This window comes from Taeniopygia guttata, chromosome 20 (genome assembly GCF_048771995.1).
Source record: "Taeniopygia guttata chromosome 20, bTaeGut7.mat, whole genome shotgun sequence".
Taxonomy (NCBI): Eukaryota; Metazoa; Chordata; class Aves; order Passeriformes; family Estrildidae; genus Taeniopygia; species Taeniopygia guttata.
In genome coordinates, this window is record NC_133045.1 from 9,412,514 (window position 1) to 9,427,506 (window position 14,993).

At 47.6% G+C, this 14,993-nt stretch overlaps 1 protein-coding gene across 1 annotated transcript in view; it reads left to right on the forward strand.

Annotated features, from left to right (window-relative positions):
* Positions 1–14,278, forward strand: part of LOC100220938 (peroxidasin homolog) — a 46,206-nt gene extending 31,928 nt beyond the window's left edge. Inside the window, exons 13-23 of the mRNA XM_030288384.4 lie at positions 1,622–1,734; positions 2,946–3,102; positions 4,644–4,752; positions 5,519–5,676; positions 6,942–8,445; positions 8,914–9,048; positions 9,618–9,826; positions 10,663–10,777; positions 11,125–11,218; positions 11,512–11,629; positions 12,915–14,278. Of these exons, the coding sequence (XP_030144244.4) occupies positions 1,622–1,734; positions 2,946–3,102; positions 4,644–4,752; positions 5,519–5,676; positions 6,942–8,445; positions 8,914–9,048; positions 9,618–9,826; positions 10,663–10,777; positions 11,125–11,218; positions 11,512–11,607 (2,690 nt within the window). The 3' untranslated portion in view covers positions 11,608–11,629; positions 12,915–14,278. The remainder of the gene's footprint in view (positions 1–1,621; positions 1,735–2,945; positions 3,103–4,643; positions 4,753–5,518; positions 5,677–6,941; positions 8,446–8,913; positions 9,049–9,617; positions 9,827–10,662; positions 10,778–11,124; positions 11,219–11,511; positions 11,630–12,914) is intronic.
* The last annotated feature ends 715 nt before the right edge of the window (positions 14,279–14,993 follow it).

Consider the following 14,993-nt stretch of genomic DNA (forward strand, 5'->3'; position numbering starts at 1 on the left):
TGATATTTGAACTAACACAGGGTGGGAAAGTAGGATCTTGGGATTTTTAGAATGGGGTTCAAGGGGGTACAAGAAGGAGGAATTTGGGTGTGTCCTAGCCACCTCCTTTCTTCTTGTCCTCCATGCCTTGGTGTGATGGTGGCACTTTTCTATTGGTTTAAGGTAGAGACACTCTGTCTAACATAGATGATAGAATTGGTGAAGAAATTGAAAATATAGACACGTAGTTTTGAGTATATAAAACTCAAAGCCACCCAAGGCTCGGGGCAGATGGCCATGGTGGACTTGCTAGTTAGAGATCGGCAGGTCAAAGAAAGAATGTTTAGATAAGAAGAAATTAATAACCTTGAAAGCACAATCAGAATCATTCCAGGCTCTTTCATTTGGCTGCGTTCGGGCTAGGGAAGCAAAGACTCTATATGATCTCTCTTGGGGTCATCCTGACCTTAGGAACCCTGAGAGAGAAACCCCACAGAAATCCACGAAATCATTTGATTTTGTGGTCAATAACCATCTGAGCAGGCAGGGAGCTGTCCTCTCTCCTATGGGGTGGGATTTTGCTCTTCCCTGGGAGCAGGCATCCAGCCACGAGAGCTCCATCAGCTGGTGGGAAATGTGGGAGAGGTTTCCTGAGAGCCAAGGTTTGTAAATTGGAATAAGCTGGTGCAGTTCGGGAGTTGTCATAGAGAAAATTGCTTTGGTAAAGGAAAATTGGATAATTTTCCTTTAAAAACAGGATAATGTTCAAAAAAAGTGTATGAATTAAATTCTTACTTATATATATATATATATATATATGTAAATTTCAATTTAAAAATTATGTGTTTCCTATAGAATTATTAGCAAAATTCTTTTCCAAACGAAACATTCTGCAAACATTTCACTCTGGCTCTTGATACATTTGTCTTAAATGTTCCTACCAGGCCATCAGTTCAATCTAAATTTAGGTTTCCTAAAATCAAGACTCTAAAACACAAGTCACACAGGGATGCTTTTGCTTAATTAAAGCTTTTTTTTTCCCTTAATTTTTTTAAAGCTCTTTCTTAGTTTTCTTTTTTTTTTTTTCCTTACAAATGATTCTTCTAAACAAGCAAACTTCCCTTCTTGTTCACTAACAGGGCAGGGTTTTACTAATGGCAGACTGGAGGGAAGGAAACATTCTAGAAGCATGAAATTAGTGAAGCTTCAATCACAGAATTCACAGAATATTTTAAGACAAGCAAGATCAATATAATTACTTAATCTAGCCTGACTAACACTTTGAGAGAGCCTCATCTGATAATTCCTGAAGCAAGTCATGATCCCTGTTTCAGCTGGAGCATCTTTTCTAGAAAGCCTTTGAATTAAGGATTTTAAATAGTGCAGCACATTCCTGTGTAATTGCCCCAAGAAGAGATGCAGAGGAGCAGAAAATAATGAACATAAATTACATAAATTTATGAACAGAGAGCTTGGTAGAGAGACAGAGAGCACAGGGTGAGCTGCTGCTGCCCCTGTGAGGAGCCCCTGCAAGAGCAGCAGCTCTGCTTTCCCCATGCTGAGATGTTTTTTCACAGACACATTTCTCTGTTTTCCTTGATGCATTTTTCACCCCAGTGACTTTTCCCCCTGTGTTGTGCAGTGATCCCGGTGTTCCTTCATCCCCCCCAAGACCTGGTGGCAGAGACAGGCCAGGACGTTTCCATTTCCTGCGCTGCGCAGGGAGACCCTCGGCCCACCATCACCTGGGTCAAGGTACGTGGTGACTTCACATCACTGGGGAGAGGGACAGCTCCTCTGGGGGACAATTCAACAGCTCCCTCCTTCAACACCTCTCCCAGTTTCATTAGTTTTGTAATACACGTGGATAAAGACCAACATTTCCACTGATTTGGGGTTCTTAAGAGAGCATTGCAGTTTCTCAGACTCAAAGCCTTGCAGCAAGTTCTTCTTTCCAAAAGAGTCACTTGAAGCCAGTGACATTCCAGGATGTTTTAAATACTTGATTGACCATCCCTGGAAGAAAAAAAAAAAAAAACAAAAACACTCTGAAAATTGATTTTTTTTTCTAAGTAGCTTTTCCTTATATCCAGGATTCCTGCTGATGGTATTGGATGATGCTTGTTGGCTCCAGCTTTGATGGGGCAAAGCCATGATCCCTCAAAATCACACAGCAGCCTGGCTGCTCTTTCCAAGAATTCATTAGATTAAGTTCTTCTGACTTTTTTCCTGCTATTCTGTAGTACAACACTTGGGACTTTCCTTGTTTCCTGCCCTGCCTTTGAGCACAGTCAGGCACAGAAAATGCTTGAGCCACACTTACCCCACAAAAGTCGGGTGGGAGGTGAACCAGCTTTCTTTCTTTTCAGCTTTCTGTAGGCTCAACCATCAGTGGGAGCAGAAGGAAAGGGCCTGAGAGGGCAGCAGAGCAAGCTTCAGGTTGTGGCAGGGCAGCAGAAAGATGTAAGAAGCAGGAGATTTAAAAAAGTAAAACCTAAAATCACATCTGCCACCAGCCAGGCTGAGAGGTTGGGTTTGAGTGATGCTGCCAGAGCCAGCAAAAGCTGGGCTCTGCAGATCAAGGCCAGCAAAAATCCATTAGTTTGTTGTCCTAAAACTGAAAACATTGCAGTTTAATTCTGTGCCATGAAACTTCTGTGGGGGCATCAGTGCCTGGGGCTTGTTCCAGCCAGCATGTCTGGGTGGGGTGACCTGTGGGGTATCCTGTGGGGACAGCTGGGCTGGGCCAGGGGAAGGAGCTGAGCAGGGACCTCCTCACTGCGGGTCCCATCAGGAGCAGGTGCCCTTGGACTTCTCTCTGGTTTCTCTGGAAGAGCAATGCTAACATCTGGTGGCCACATTTGTTCATCACATCCATCCCCAGGTTTGCTGAGCAGGCTGAAGGCTGGGCTGGTGGGAAGCTCTCCTTGCTCTGACACAGCTTCTGTCTTTTGATGGTGCAACAGGAGGGCATCCAGATCACAGAGAGTGGCAAGTTCCACATCAGCCAGGATGGGACCCTCTCCATTCAGGACCTGGGTGTGGCTGACCAGGGCAGATACGAGTGCATAGCAAGGAACCCCTTTGGCTTCACCTCGAGTGCCATGCAGCTCACCATCACCGGTACCGTATCTCCCCCGGGCCTTCTCTGGCTCCCGTGTAAGGATGTGCTGTGCTCTGTTGACAGCTACACTTTGAGCAGATAATTATGTAAGAAATGATTTCTTCAGCTTCTTTGCAGACAGGTCCTTTGGATCGGAGTCACCTCGTGAAAGCCCACGCATCTCCCAGCTGCCCCTCGCTGTTTGCTCAGCTGAGCTGCAGTTTTTCTCTGCAAAGCCAGAGGTGTTGTCTTAAACCTCTTCCTGCAAGCCCAGCTGTCGGTGTCCATGCAGTTACTGCCTTTGCTGGGGGGGAGAAACTTATTAAAATGTGCCAATGTGCTCACAAATCATCATCTGACCAAAACCTCACACGCTGGGGAAGGGAGGAGCAGAACAACATTGTCACTGCACATACAGGGGTTTAAATGCCTGCTCAGTCATAGAATCCTACACTCACAGAATCAGCAAGGCTGGAAAAGACCTTCAAGATCATCAAGTCCAACCTTAGACTGTGCACCAATCTTGGGAATGGGAACTAGGTCTGGTTTTCAATCTCCTGCTCTGTGCATTAGGGAAGCTGTAATGAACAAGGAGGAGTAGCTCTCCTCTGCTGGTCAAACCAGAGGTCAGGAGTGGAAATTGTACCTCTTTGAGGGTAAGAAAACTGGCAAAGAAAAAAAAAAGAAATCAAAGGCAAGCAAAAGCGTTTAAAATAGAAGTAAAGAGCTGTTCCAGCAATAGCCACAGTGGATAGTGAGTTGCTTATTAAATAAATTTAGTTACATTTTCCATACAGGGGCTGTAAGCAAGGAGCTGAAAATGGTAAGAAATGTCTTTGTTGTTTGAAATAATTCCTGAGATAATTTCTCTGGTTTGTTCTTGATTAGTGCCTCATTCACAAGCTGACGGCAGCATACACCAGTAGCCAACTGGGAACTGGTTTGTTCAGCTGTGACAAAGGCCCTGGCTTAAAAATGCATCCTGTAGTAATTTTAAAGAAGTGATGTCTTTACTTCTGAAGGTATTCCAACAACAATTTTGATATTTTTATATAAAACCATATAGCAAATGTGTTAACAGTAAGATTATCATAAGTATCTATTAAATACTACCAATAATTAATAAGTAAAGTCTTCCACAAACATAAAATTAATATATGAGCAATATATTTAAATTAGTTTCATTAATTTGAAAAGTGCCTGTGGGAAGCAAATATATTCTTTCGGATTAACTTGCTGTGGTTTTTACATTTTCTTTTTGCAGTTTAAACACTAACCAAAACAGATATTTTTCTTTTTTGCAAAAAATTTTGTATGGGAGAAAACTCTGAATGTGTGCCCACAAACATCTGAAAAACTCACCTTCTTTTTCAGGCAGTTCCCATTCTTCAGAATATCTGTCCTAAAAAATAAATTCAGGGTGTTTATATTACAAGCGGAAACGCGGCTTGTTCTGCAGCGCGGTCACTGGAGCTGGTGCACAGATTTTCATGAACCGAGAGGGCCAATTAATATCGAAGCAAATTGAGGGTGTTTTGTTGTTTCTTTGTGCTTTGGGCAGCCACGGACGTGGGTCGGAGCGGGGACACGTTTGTGGCCACGTCGCTGCGCGAGGCCATCAGCAGCGTGGACCACGCCATCAACTCCACACGTACCGAGCTCTTCAGCAAGTAAGTGTGGGAAGGGCCTGGAGCTGGGGTCTGAAGCAGAAAAGGGATAAAACCCCACAAGAAATTAAGAAATGGAGCCTTCTCAAAGCTCATTTTATCACTGGCAGCCTGCAAAGGAAAACTATGGGGGTTTTTTTTTGAGTGCTGGAGGTTGAAGCTGCGCTATGTAGGATGTGATAGAGCTTCCCTACAGATTTGGGATTCTGGAAAAATGAGATACACAAGCATCATCTCTTATGTCGCTTCTATCTGCGTTTTGTCAGCTGGAGTTGGTTGTGGAGATAGTGAATAAAAAGGAAAATAATCAAAGTAGTCATTTTATGAATGCAACTGACTTTGTGGAGGGTGTACAGAAATAATAATATAAAAATTCCAACCATTTCCTCAATAAAAAATAAATTCTCAAGTGAATATGATTCAATCCTTTTCTACCCCAATATATGTTTTTATTGGAAGGATGGATAGTTTGTTTTAAGCCAGAAACCCTCTGGGTTTCAGCTGTTGAAAAGTGAAAAAATAAATTGCTATCACAGAAAAAACCCAGAGAAACTGAGGGAATTAAATATGTGCATTTTCCTGGGGAAAAATATCCTTTCTTTAATCATCTGCAATGTGCAGGCAAGCCACGTTGTTCTTAGGCACTAAACTGGGGGCCAAGCACTAGACCAGCTTAGAGCCTGACTCTTGCTGCTTGTGGTGTCTCACTGCCCTGAGCAGAAGTGATTAATTTTAATGATCCTGCATCACTTTTGATTCCTGGAAACAGGCGCCCCAAGACTCCCAATGACCTCCTGGCTCTGTTCCGCTACCCGAGGGACCCCTACACCATCGAGACAGCCAGGGCAGGGGAGATCTTTGAAAGGACCCTGCAGCTGATCCAGGAGCACGTGCAGCAAGGGCTGATTGTGGACATGAATGTCACAGGTAGGAGAGACTTCATTTCCCTTCTTGATTTTATACGCGGGGTGAAATGAAAACAATGATCTGTAGACATCCAGGAAGTTTAAAATGTGCAGTGGTGTATCAAAAATCAAGATAAATGTTGGGTATATCAAGAAAGGTGTTGTCTGAGTGGCAATTCTTTCTATATCTCATGGGGTTTTTTTAACAGCTGAAGGGCTGGTCTTATGTTCATTGAACCAGTTTGATATCCAGGAAAATGTTTTAATTCCCTGTTTTGGTAAAGGTTTCTTAGATGGCTATAAAAGCCCTATTCCTTAAAAAAATATTAGCCATCTAACTGATAGAGGAGTATCCTTGTGGGTCTGAAGTTCAGACCCTCAGCAGCATGGTCTGAGATGTTTCCTGCCCTCCAAATGGCAACGAGAACAGTGCTGTGAACTCCGAGGCATGCTGCCACGGAGGAAGTGGGATATCCCTTTTCTCTCTCTCCTACTTTGACCTCTTAGCTACAAACTCAGGTAAGTCCCAGCAGCTCAGGTTCCTTGTGTTGAGGTAAGATAGCAAATAACAAAGCAATGTAACACCAGAAATACCTAATGATGTTCAGTCATGCAGCAGCTGGACCCCAAAACTTCCTACCTGGCACATCCTTGATATATAACAAACATTCCTGTTCACTGCGTGATTCTACCTATGCGTGTGATTCATCATGTAGCAGGCATGTGTGTTTGGGGCCTGTAAATATTTTTTCCTGCCTGGATGTGTTCCAGGGTGCAAGGAATGTCTCTCCAGGCAGCAGGTCTGGTCTGGGCTGGTTGGACTGCCAGCCTCTCCTCCTCATTGCCCTGTCAGCATCCACACAATGCAGCATCATTCAGCGCTTTCACACGGCCCAGCAGTGCCCTGGCAGTCACCCACGGCTTCCTGCTGCTCGTCACGTAGAGCTTGGGAGGGTGATGGAGCTCATGGTGGCAGCAATAACCCAGGGAGCCATAAAATAAACCTAGAATAGGGACCAAGACCACCCCTACAGTTTGCTCTGCCAGTCACAACATTTCTGGTTTCCAGCTCTGTGCAATTAAACTCTTGTCCCTTTCTTTTCTGCTTTGTGGGTCTGATGTGATTCTGTGCTTCCTTTGCTTCCCATAAATTCCACACCAACACCACGCTCAGAGATGCCCAAGCCCATTCCGACACGGGTTTTCACACAGAGCCGTCCATGGGACAGTGGGGATCAGGAGGCTGCAGGTGGTGCCTGACCTGGTGCTCTGCCCTTCCCTCTGCAGGCTATCGCTACAATGACCTGGTGTCCCCTCACTACCTGGCCATGATCGCCAACCTGTCGGGCTGCTCCGCGCACCGCCGCACGCCCAACTGCTCCGACATCTGCTTCCACAGGAAGTACAGGACCCACGACGGCTCTTGTAACAACCTCCAGCACCCCATGTGGGGTGCATCCCTCACAGCCTTCCAGAGGCTCCTCAAACCTGCCTACCAGAATGGATTTAACCTGCCCAGAGGGTTTTCCTTGGCAGAAGATGCCAGGGATTTGCCCCTTCCTCTACCTCGCCTTGTCTCCACTGCTATGATCGGGACCGAGACCATCACCCCCGATGACCAGTTCACACACATGCTCATGCAGTGGGGCCAGTTCCTGGACCACGACATGGACCAGACGGTGGCAGCCATCAGCATGTCCCGTTTCTCAGACGGAGCCCCCTGCAGCGAGGTGTGCACCAACGACCCCCCCTGCTTCTCCATCGCCGTCCCTGCCAACGACCCCCGCGTGCGGAACGGGCGCTGCATGTTCTTTGTGCGCTCCAGCCCCGTGTGTGGCAGCGGGATGACCTCCCTGCTGATGAACTCTGTCTATGCCAGGGAGCAGATCAACCACCTGACATCCTACATCGACGCCTCCAACGTTTACGGCAGCACAGAGCAGGAATCGCGGGAGCTGCGGGACCTGAGCGGCCAGAAAGGGCTGCTGAAGCGAGGGCAAGTCGTACCCAGCTCGGGGAAGCACCTCCTTCCCTTTGCTGTGGGGCCACCCACGGAGTGCATGAGGGATGAGAACGAGAGCCCCGTGCCGTGCTTCCTGGCAGGAGACCACCGCGCCAACGAGCAGCTGGGGCTCACGGCCATGCACACGCTGTGGTTCAGGGAGCACAACCGCGTTGCCACCGAGCTGGCTGCCCTCAACCCGCACTGGGACGGGGACCTCCTGTACCACGAGGCGCGGAAGATTGTGGGTGCCCAGATGCAGCACATCACCTATGCCCAGTGGCTGCCCAAGGTCCTCGGCGAGGCTGGGATGAAGATGCTGGGTGAGTACAAAGGCTACAACCCCAACGTCAATGCGGGGATTCTCAACGCCTTTGCCACGGCCGCTTTCCGCTTCGGGCACACCTTGATCAACCCCATCCTGTACCGGCTGAACGAGACCTTCCAGCCCATCCGACAAGGCCACATCCCCCTGCACAAGGCCTTCTTCTCCCCTTTCAGGATCATGCAGGAAGGGGGGATCGACCCCCTTCTCCGTGGGCTGTTTGGGGTTCCTGGGAAAATGCGGGTGCCCTCTGAACTCCTCAACATGGAGCTGACAGAGAAACTCTTCTCCATGGCGCACTCTGTGTCACTGGACTTGGCTGCTATCAACATCCAGAGAGGACGAGACCACGGCATCCCACCCTACAACGACTTCAGGGTCTTCTGCAACCTCTCCTCAGCACAGGAGTTTGAGGACCTCCGAAATGAGATAAAGAACTTGGAGATCAGAGAAAAGCTCAGGAGGTACTGTAGCCTGGATGTGGAAGGATCAAAACTACTGGAGACCAGTCAGTGAAAAGTTCCTGCTTCTTCCAATATACCTATGGAATAACCTTCCCAGATATTGCCCCCCACAGATAGATAGGGTAATAACTGTGGTTTAACAATGAGGTCAGACAAATTAAGTTTCTCCAAGTGATCGGTCTGGTTTTGGGTGGAATGTTGTCAGGCACTGCTGTGGTGTAGTTTGGGAGCAGATTGAGCCTTGGAGCTATTTTCCAGTCAGATTAAACTGTGTCCTATCTGCCCTGTCTGCCTCTTCCAAGGCAGGTCTTTATCCTATTGTCTTTTAGATAAAAGCATTAAAAATATTGTCCAGATGAGTTCCTGACATACAAATTTCTATGTTGGTATCAGATTTATATTATCACCACTCTTCTCACCCTCTTAACTTTTTTTTTTTTTTTTTGTATAATATCTGTTATCCTGCAGTTTATATGGAACTACCAAAAATATTGACCTGTTTCCAGCACTTATGGTGGAGGATCTTGTCCCTGGGACCAGAGTGGGACCAACACTGATGTGCCTGTTAACGACTCAGTTCAGAAGGCTGAGGGATGGAGACAGGTATTGCCATTGGAATCATCCCAAATCCTTTGGTATTCTCTTTGGGAGGCTTTTTGCCTTACAGGAAGAAGCAGAATCTGTAATTTTTTCCTATTTATTGTCTTATAATATGAGAAACGGTGTTCTCTGTCCAGTGTATTTGCAAGAACACTTGTCACAGTTACTGTCAAGGTGTCCTTTCTTGATTTAATGATTCTCATTTCACTGCAGAACCCTGGGAATCATTGAGGATGTTCCCAACATCTCATGAAAATCCTAGAAAATGTCCACAGGAGCTTCTTTCTAATTAATCCCTGTTTGCTGCTTGTGTGAACGAGACGCCTTTGCCAGGCCATGCACTTAGGGCAGGAGCATGGGGGGTTGTGGGTTCAGAAAAAGCCATCTGTGTTTGCAGCCACCTGGCACCAGAGCAGACGCTCATTTTGAGGGGTGTGGGTGCTGCCACACAAATGTCAGGGAGATCATTTTCCTCTCCCAGCCTCACTCACTCACTCACTCACTTACTCACTCACTCACTCCCTTCCTCCTCTCCCACTCCTGAGTCATGCTGTGATTACACCCCACTGCAGATTTTGGTATGAGAACCCCGGAGTGTTCACACCGGCGCAGCTGACTCAGATCAGACAGGCGTCCCTGGCTCGTGTCATCTGTGACAACAGTGACCACATCCAGCAGCTGCAGAGAGACGTCTTCCAGGTGGCATCATACCTGCAGGGCATGGTCAGCTGTGAGGAGATTCCTGCTGTGGACCTCCGCCTGTGGCAGGACTGTTGTGAGGGTAAGGAGAGGGATGCTCTGGCACTGACTGATGTGGCTATCACTCTGGGTGGCATTTGTCACATGTCACAGCAGCTTTTATGAAATTGTAGCTGTTTTCTGGCTGCACCATGAGACCCTTGTGTCAACAGATGGGTGCAAAAAGAACTGAAAATATAAATATGAATATAAATATAAATATGAATATAAATAGAAATAGAAATGGAATAGAATAGAATAGAATAGAATAGAATAGAATAGAATAGAATAGAATAGAATAGAATAGAATAGAATAGGAATATTATATTTCTGCTGTAAAGGACCTGCAGCAATCATCCTGTCCAATCTCCTGACCAATTGAGGGCTGATCAAAAGTTAAAGCAAATTATTAATTATGTCTTATTATTATATCCAAATGCTTCTTAAACCCTGAGAGGTTTGGGACATTCGCCACTTCTCTAGGAAGCCTGTTAACTCTGTTAGCTTCATTTTATCTGTCTGAAATTCCACTTCGTTGAGGGCTTTGTTCTCTGACTGAGGAAGAGACTGAAACAAGACATGATCCCCAGTATGTGTCATTTCACAGCTTCATTTGGGGAGCCTAAATCTCTGCCATTAAACCTCAGATCGTGCCATGGTCCCCTTGGGCTGCATGCTGGTTCAGATGTCCATTTGAGACATGGTAATCCACAAGTGATGCACACCCTTTTCCACACCTTGGTCGCCTCCTTCCCTCTGGCCTAAGAGATGTGTCCAGGGTGGATGGTGCAGGAGGCCAGCCCTGCCTTGTGCTGCTGCCATTGACTCACCACTGTTTAAAGACCAGTGCTCACTGCAGACTTTCCCTTCCTCCCCAAGACTGCCGGACACGAGGGCAATTCAGGGCTCTTTCGCAGCGCTTCCGAAGCAAGAGGTCTCCTGGCTTCAGCTACCCAGAGGAAAACCCTGCAAAGCACAAGCCTGCCTTGCCCAGGTGTAGTATCACCCCTTCTACCTCCAGTTTATGAAAGAGAAGTTTTAATAACTCCATCCATTCAGGCCTCTGAATCTGGCACTTTGCAGAGATGTGGGGTCAGGGGTGGATCAGTAGAGAGATGCTGAGCTCAGCCAGTCTTCCACACTTCAGTGCAGAGCCCAGCTCTGATGTGTAAATACCTGGGCTGAGGGACTTTTTGGCTGGCATCTCTTGGCAGGTGAATCTTGTTGGGCCCTTCCCTTTGGTACTCGCTTAGAGGCTGATGTTAGAGAAGGCAAAACGATTCCCTCACCTAGGAAGCTGCTATGTGCATAACCCCTTTCACTTTTTATCCCTGACCCCAGAGACGAGGCACCCTCTCCAAGCTCTTCCTCCAGAGAGAATCTTGAGTCCCTTGTGGCTGAACTGGAGAAGACAGTCACTTCCCTACGGAAACAGGTAAAACTTGGTGCCCCAATGTTTGTCTTTCACAGAGTCATGAAACCTCAGCAAAGAAAACTTGAGCCAGCATTTTCTTCTTGTATTTGGGGCGGGTTAAAGACTACCTGTGCAGTGGTGCAGACTCCTTGCATTTGGGGCAGGTTAAAGACTGCCTGTGCAGTGGTGCAGACTCCTTGCATTTGGGGCAGGTTAAAGATGATCTGTGCAGTGGTGCAGACTCCTTGCATTTGGGGCAGGTTAAAGATGATCTGTGCAATCTCCTCTCAGATCTGCTGCTTTCTCCCCCCCAGGTGAATGCACTAGAGAGCCAGCTGAGGTGGCACCACAGGAACACCAGCACACGTGGACAGGGCAAGAAGATTGGGGACAAATGGAGAAAAAGATGACCACGTTGCCTCCTTGTATAAGGTCAGTGTGTTTGTTCTGGGCTGGGGTCCCACAGAGTCAGTGTGGGGGGACGCCTCAGCAGTGTTCCCATGCAGGGAGGAATGGAGCAATGAGGTGATGAATGGGACATGAGGTAATGGACTGAAATGCAGCAGGTTAGACACTCGTTTCTGCTGGCAATGATTAGTGACTCACTGGAATGGGCTGTCTGGGGACGTGGTGCCGTATCCGTTCCTGGAGGTCCTTTAGGAACTGGTTTGGCAAAGATGGGGAAAGACATAAGTATAGGATGGACCAGGTGGTTTGGGTGAGGTCTCCTGAGCCTATTCTCCTGGGACTCTGGGTAGGTTTATTCTAACAACATTTAATGTCATAACCCCAAATCCAACAGCCTCGGAAGGACCTTTGTGGGGAGGGATATCACAAAGCTCAGTGATGGAGCGGATGGACTGGTTCCTCCCCAGGGGAACAAGGATATCTGGGCAGATGGAGCAATCCATCATTTGCTTACAAACTGGCAGAGATTTCCCCCTGCCCATCTGAGTCACTCTGCTCCTCACTCCTGAAGGCACCAGTCCTCTGTTTGTTGAGCCCAAAACAAAGCAGCACAGCTGTGAGGTGCCTGTGTAAAGTCCCTGTCAGCCCCTGCCAGCCTGGGGACTCCCACTGCTTCTCAGCAGTGACAGAGTCCTGGCCAGAACTCCACCCCAGCTGTTCATGGGCATGGGGAGCACAGCCTGAGCTCCCTTCTCCTGCTTCCCCTGGAGATCCCTGCAGCCTTGACAGAGAGGCTGAACATCTCCCTGGCACCTGCCAGTCTGGGGAATGTGGTGAATGGGTTTTATTCGTTTTTATGGTTACTTCAGAGACAGGGCAGAGGAGTTTTGAGAAGTGCAGTTCTGCCAGATAGTCAGTACTAGGAGAAGCATTCATTCTCTGTGAGTTAGATTAAAGGATGGGGCAAGCAAAGGCTGGTCTGTGCTGATAAACACAGGGAAAAGCAGAAAGGGAAAGCCTGGAGGCTGGCCAGGCTGTTTATCAGCATGATTTAGTGTTTTGGTCTTTACAGATTTTCCACTCCAACAGGGACTCTGCTTCAGAAATGTGACAGAGTGCAGTGTGACAAATGAATTGGCTTTTCCTTGCCATTGTTTCAGATCCTTGATGAGGCCTGGGTTTACAGGGTCCCTGAAAAGTTTTACTGTGGGTTTAAAGGTTTTTGTTCCCCAGACCTGCCAGGTACAAACAGCTCACTCTGCCTCCAGCTGCCCCTACAGAGCTTCTCTGCTTTCTTGTGCCATTTCAGGTGCCCTGTGACCTGCACTCCTGCTCTCCACCAGCCAGTCCAACCCAACCCTCCAGGGCTCAGAGAGCCACCATGAGACCCCCTGGTGCTGTGCCTGCTCTCACACCTCCTGCACCACTCCCTGTCCCAGGACCACTGAACTTTTGCCTGTATTGAACCCTCTGCACTGACTGTCTCCGAGCCCCTCAGCCCCTGGACCCTTCCTGCCCTTGTCAGCCTCCCAGGGATGGGCTCTGCCCTCGATGGTGACAGCCCAGAGTCTGCCAAGGTGCCTCTTTCTTCCACAGACCCCAGGAAACAGAGACAAATTGAAGCTGCTTTAATGCCACTGTTCTACTCTGCTCCTCTTCCTGTGCACTGCTCTCATCACCCACCAGCCCTCGTCTGAGCTGTCCTGTGGACACCCATCCAAAACAATTCATTAAGAGGTTAAACCTTCCTCAAATGTACTGTGGTGCCAGGAAACATCTGGAGAAATCACTAAAAAAAAAAAAAAAAGACAAAGAAACACGAAGCCTAGAAGAAACCCCAGCCATCTTCTGATGCCATCAAAAAGACCAAGAGGAACCTCAGGGCTGGGTGTTCCAGGGTGGGGGGCAGGTACAGTGTGGCCACCCTTGGTCTCCAGCTGAGCTTTGCCAGTCATTGGTGACCCCAGAGTCACCTGCCATCCCTCAGAGCCATTTCCCTCAGCATGACCTGCATTCTCCAACTTTCTGCCGTTTAGGGGCTTAATTGTAATTATGCTCCTCTTCCTTTTTTTCCCTCCAAAAAGGCTCTTTGCTGGAAGATGTATTTTGAGTGTAAACATAGCAGGACCTGGAACAGAACCTCAGCTAATTAGGTGTAATGGGTGCTGTCATTAGTGGAGGGGAGCTGCTGGTTTCTGTCAATTAGGCTGGGAGGCCACGCTGTGGTGTTTGACACACGGGTGGATGCAAAATGCTGCTTGTGTTTATGGCTCCCTGGTGTTCTGCAGCCAAGCCAGGGCTGTGCAGGCAGCTCTGCTGGTTTTGGTGCTCTCTGGAGGTGCTCTTCAGTGGTGCTAGAACTGAAGTCCCTGTGTACCCACCACAGCCCCAGATCTGTGGGCAGATTGGTTTTTAATATGTCTTTGTAAGCTGGTCACAGGGACTGAAGAGGAAATACTTGATCCATCAGATATCTGTGCCTTCCTTATCTTTGTCACTTTTACTGCATCTTCTCACTTTCTTTCCCACAGCACAAGGACCAGAAACTTCTATGAACATGCTTTTCTTCTTTGTTTTTTTAGGTGTTTTATAGTACTAAAAGGGATTCAAAGCAGCAGGGATGCTCCTGGAGCTGAATAGGAAAATAATAATAAAAAAAAGATACTAGAAAAAGGTTGTGATTTATCATCTCTTTCCTGGCATGGGGCTGAGCTGTGCCTGTGTGTCCTGTGCAGACAGAGGTTTGCAGGGATGAGTCTGTGCTCTGCATGTCTGGTAGGTTCAGCTCAGAGGCAGTATTTAGTCCTCAGGGATGTTTGTCATTTGAGAGTACTCTTTCATTTAGGTGCAAATCAAGATCTAAAGCCTTGCATGTTAGAAATCAGCTGCACTCCTCTATCGCTGGTACCACTGGAGGATCTAATCTGGCAAAGGTCAATAAAGGTAAATCAGTTCACAGTCTCCTTTTGCAGACCAGAAGTTCAGTGAGACCTCCTTCAGAACAATGAGGCACAAGCTCTCTGTGTGCATCTGATCAGATTTTTTTTCAGGGCATAACCAGGCAGCCCCTTTTGCTCCTGATGGAGTGTGACGTGAGGAGCACACTTGTCACAAGGGCTGCAGAAGGACAGCAGAGGGGGGGTGTGCCTTCCCTTTGGTCTGCAAACCCTTCTGTGCTCCATCCTCAGTTCCCCTCCTCACGCTGAAGTGAAAAAAATACACAGAGACATTACACAGTGGGGAAAATGCACAGAGACTTTGCACAGTGGGGAAAATGCACAGAGACTTTGCACAGTGGGGAAAATGCACAGAGACTTTGCACAGTGGGGAAAATGCACAGAGACTTTGCACAGTGGGGAAAATGCACAGAGACTTTGCACATCCCTGT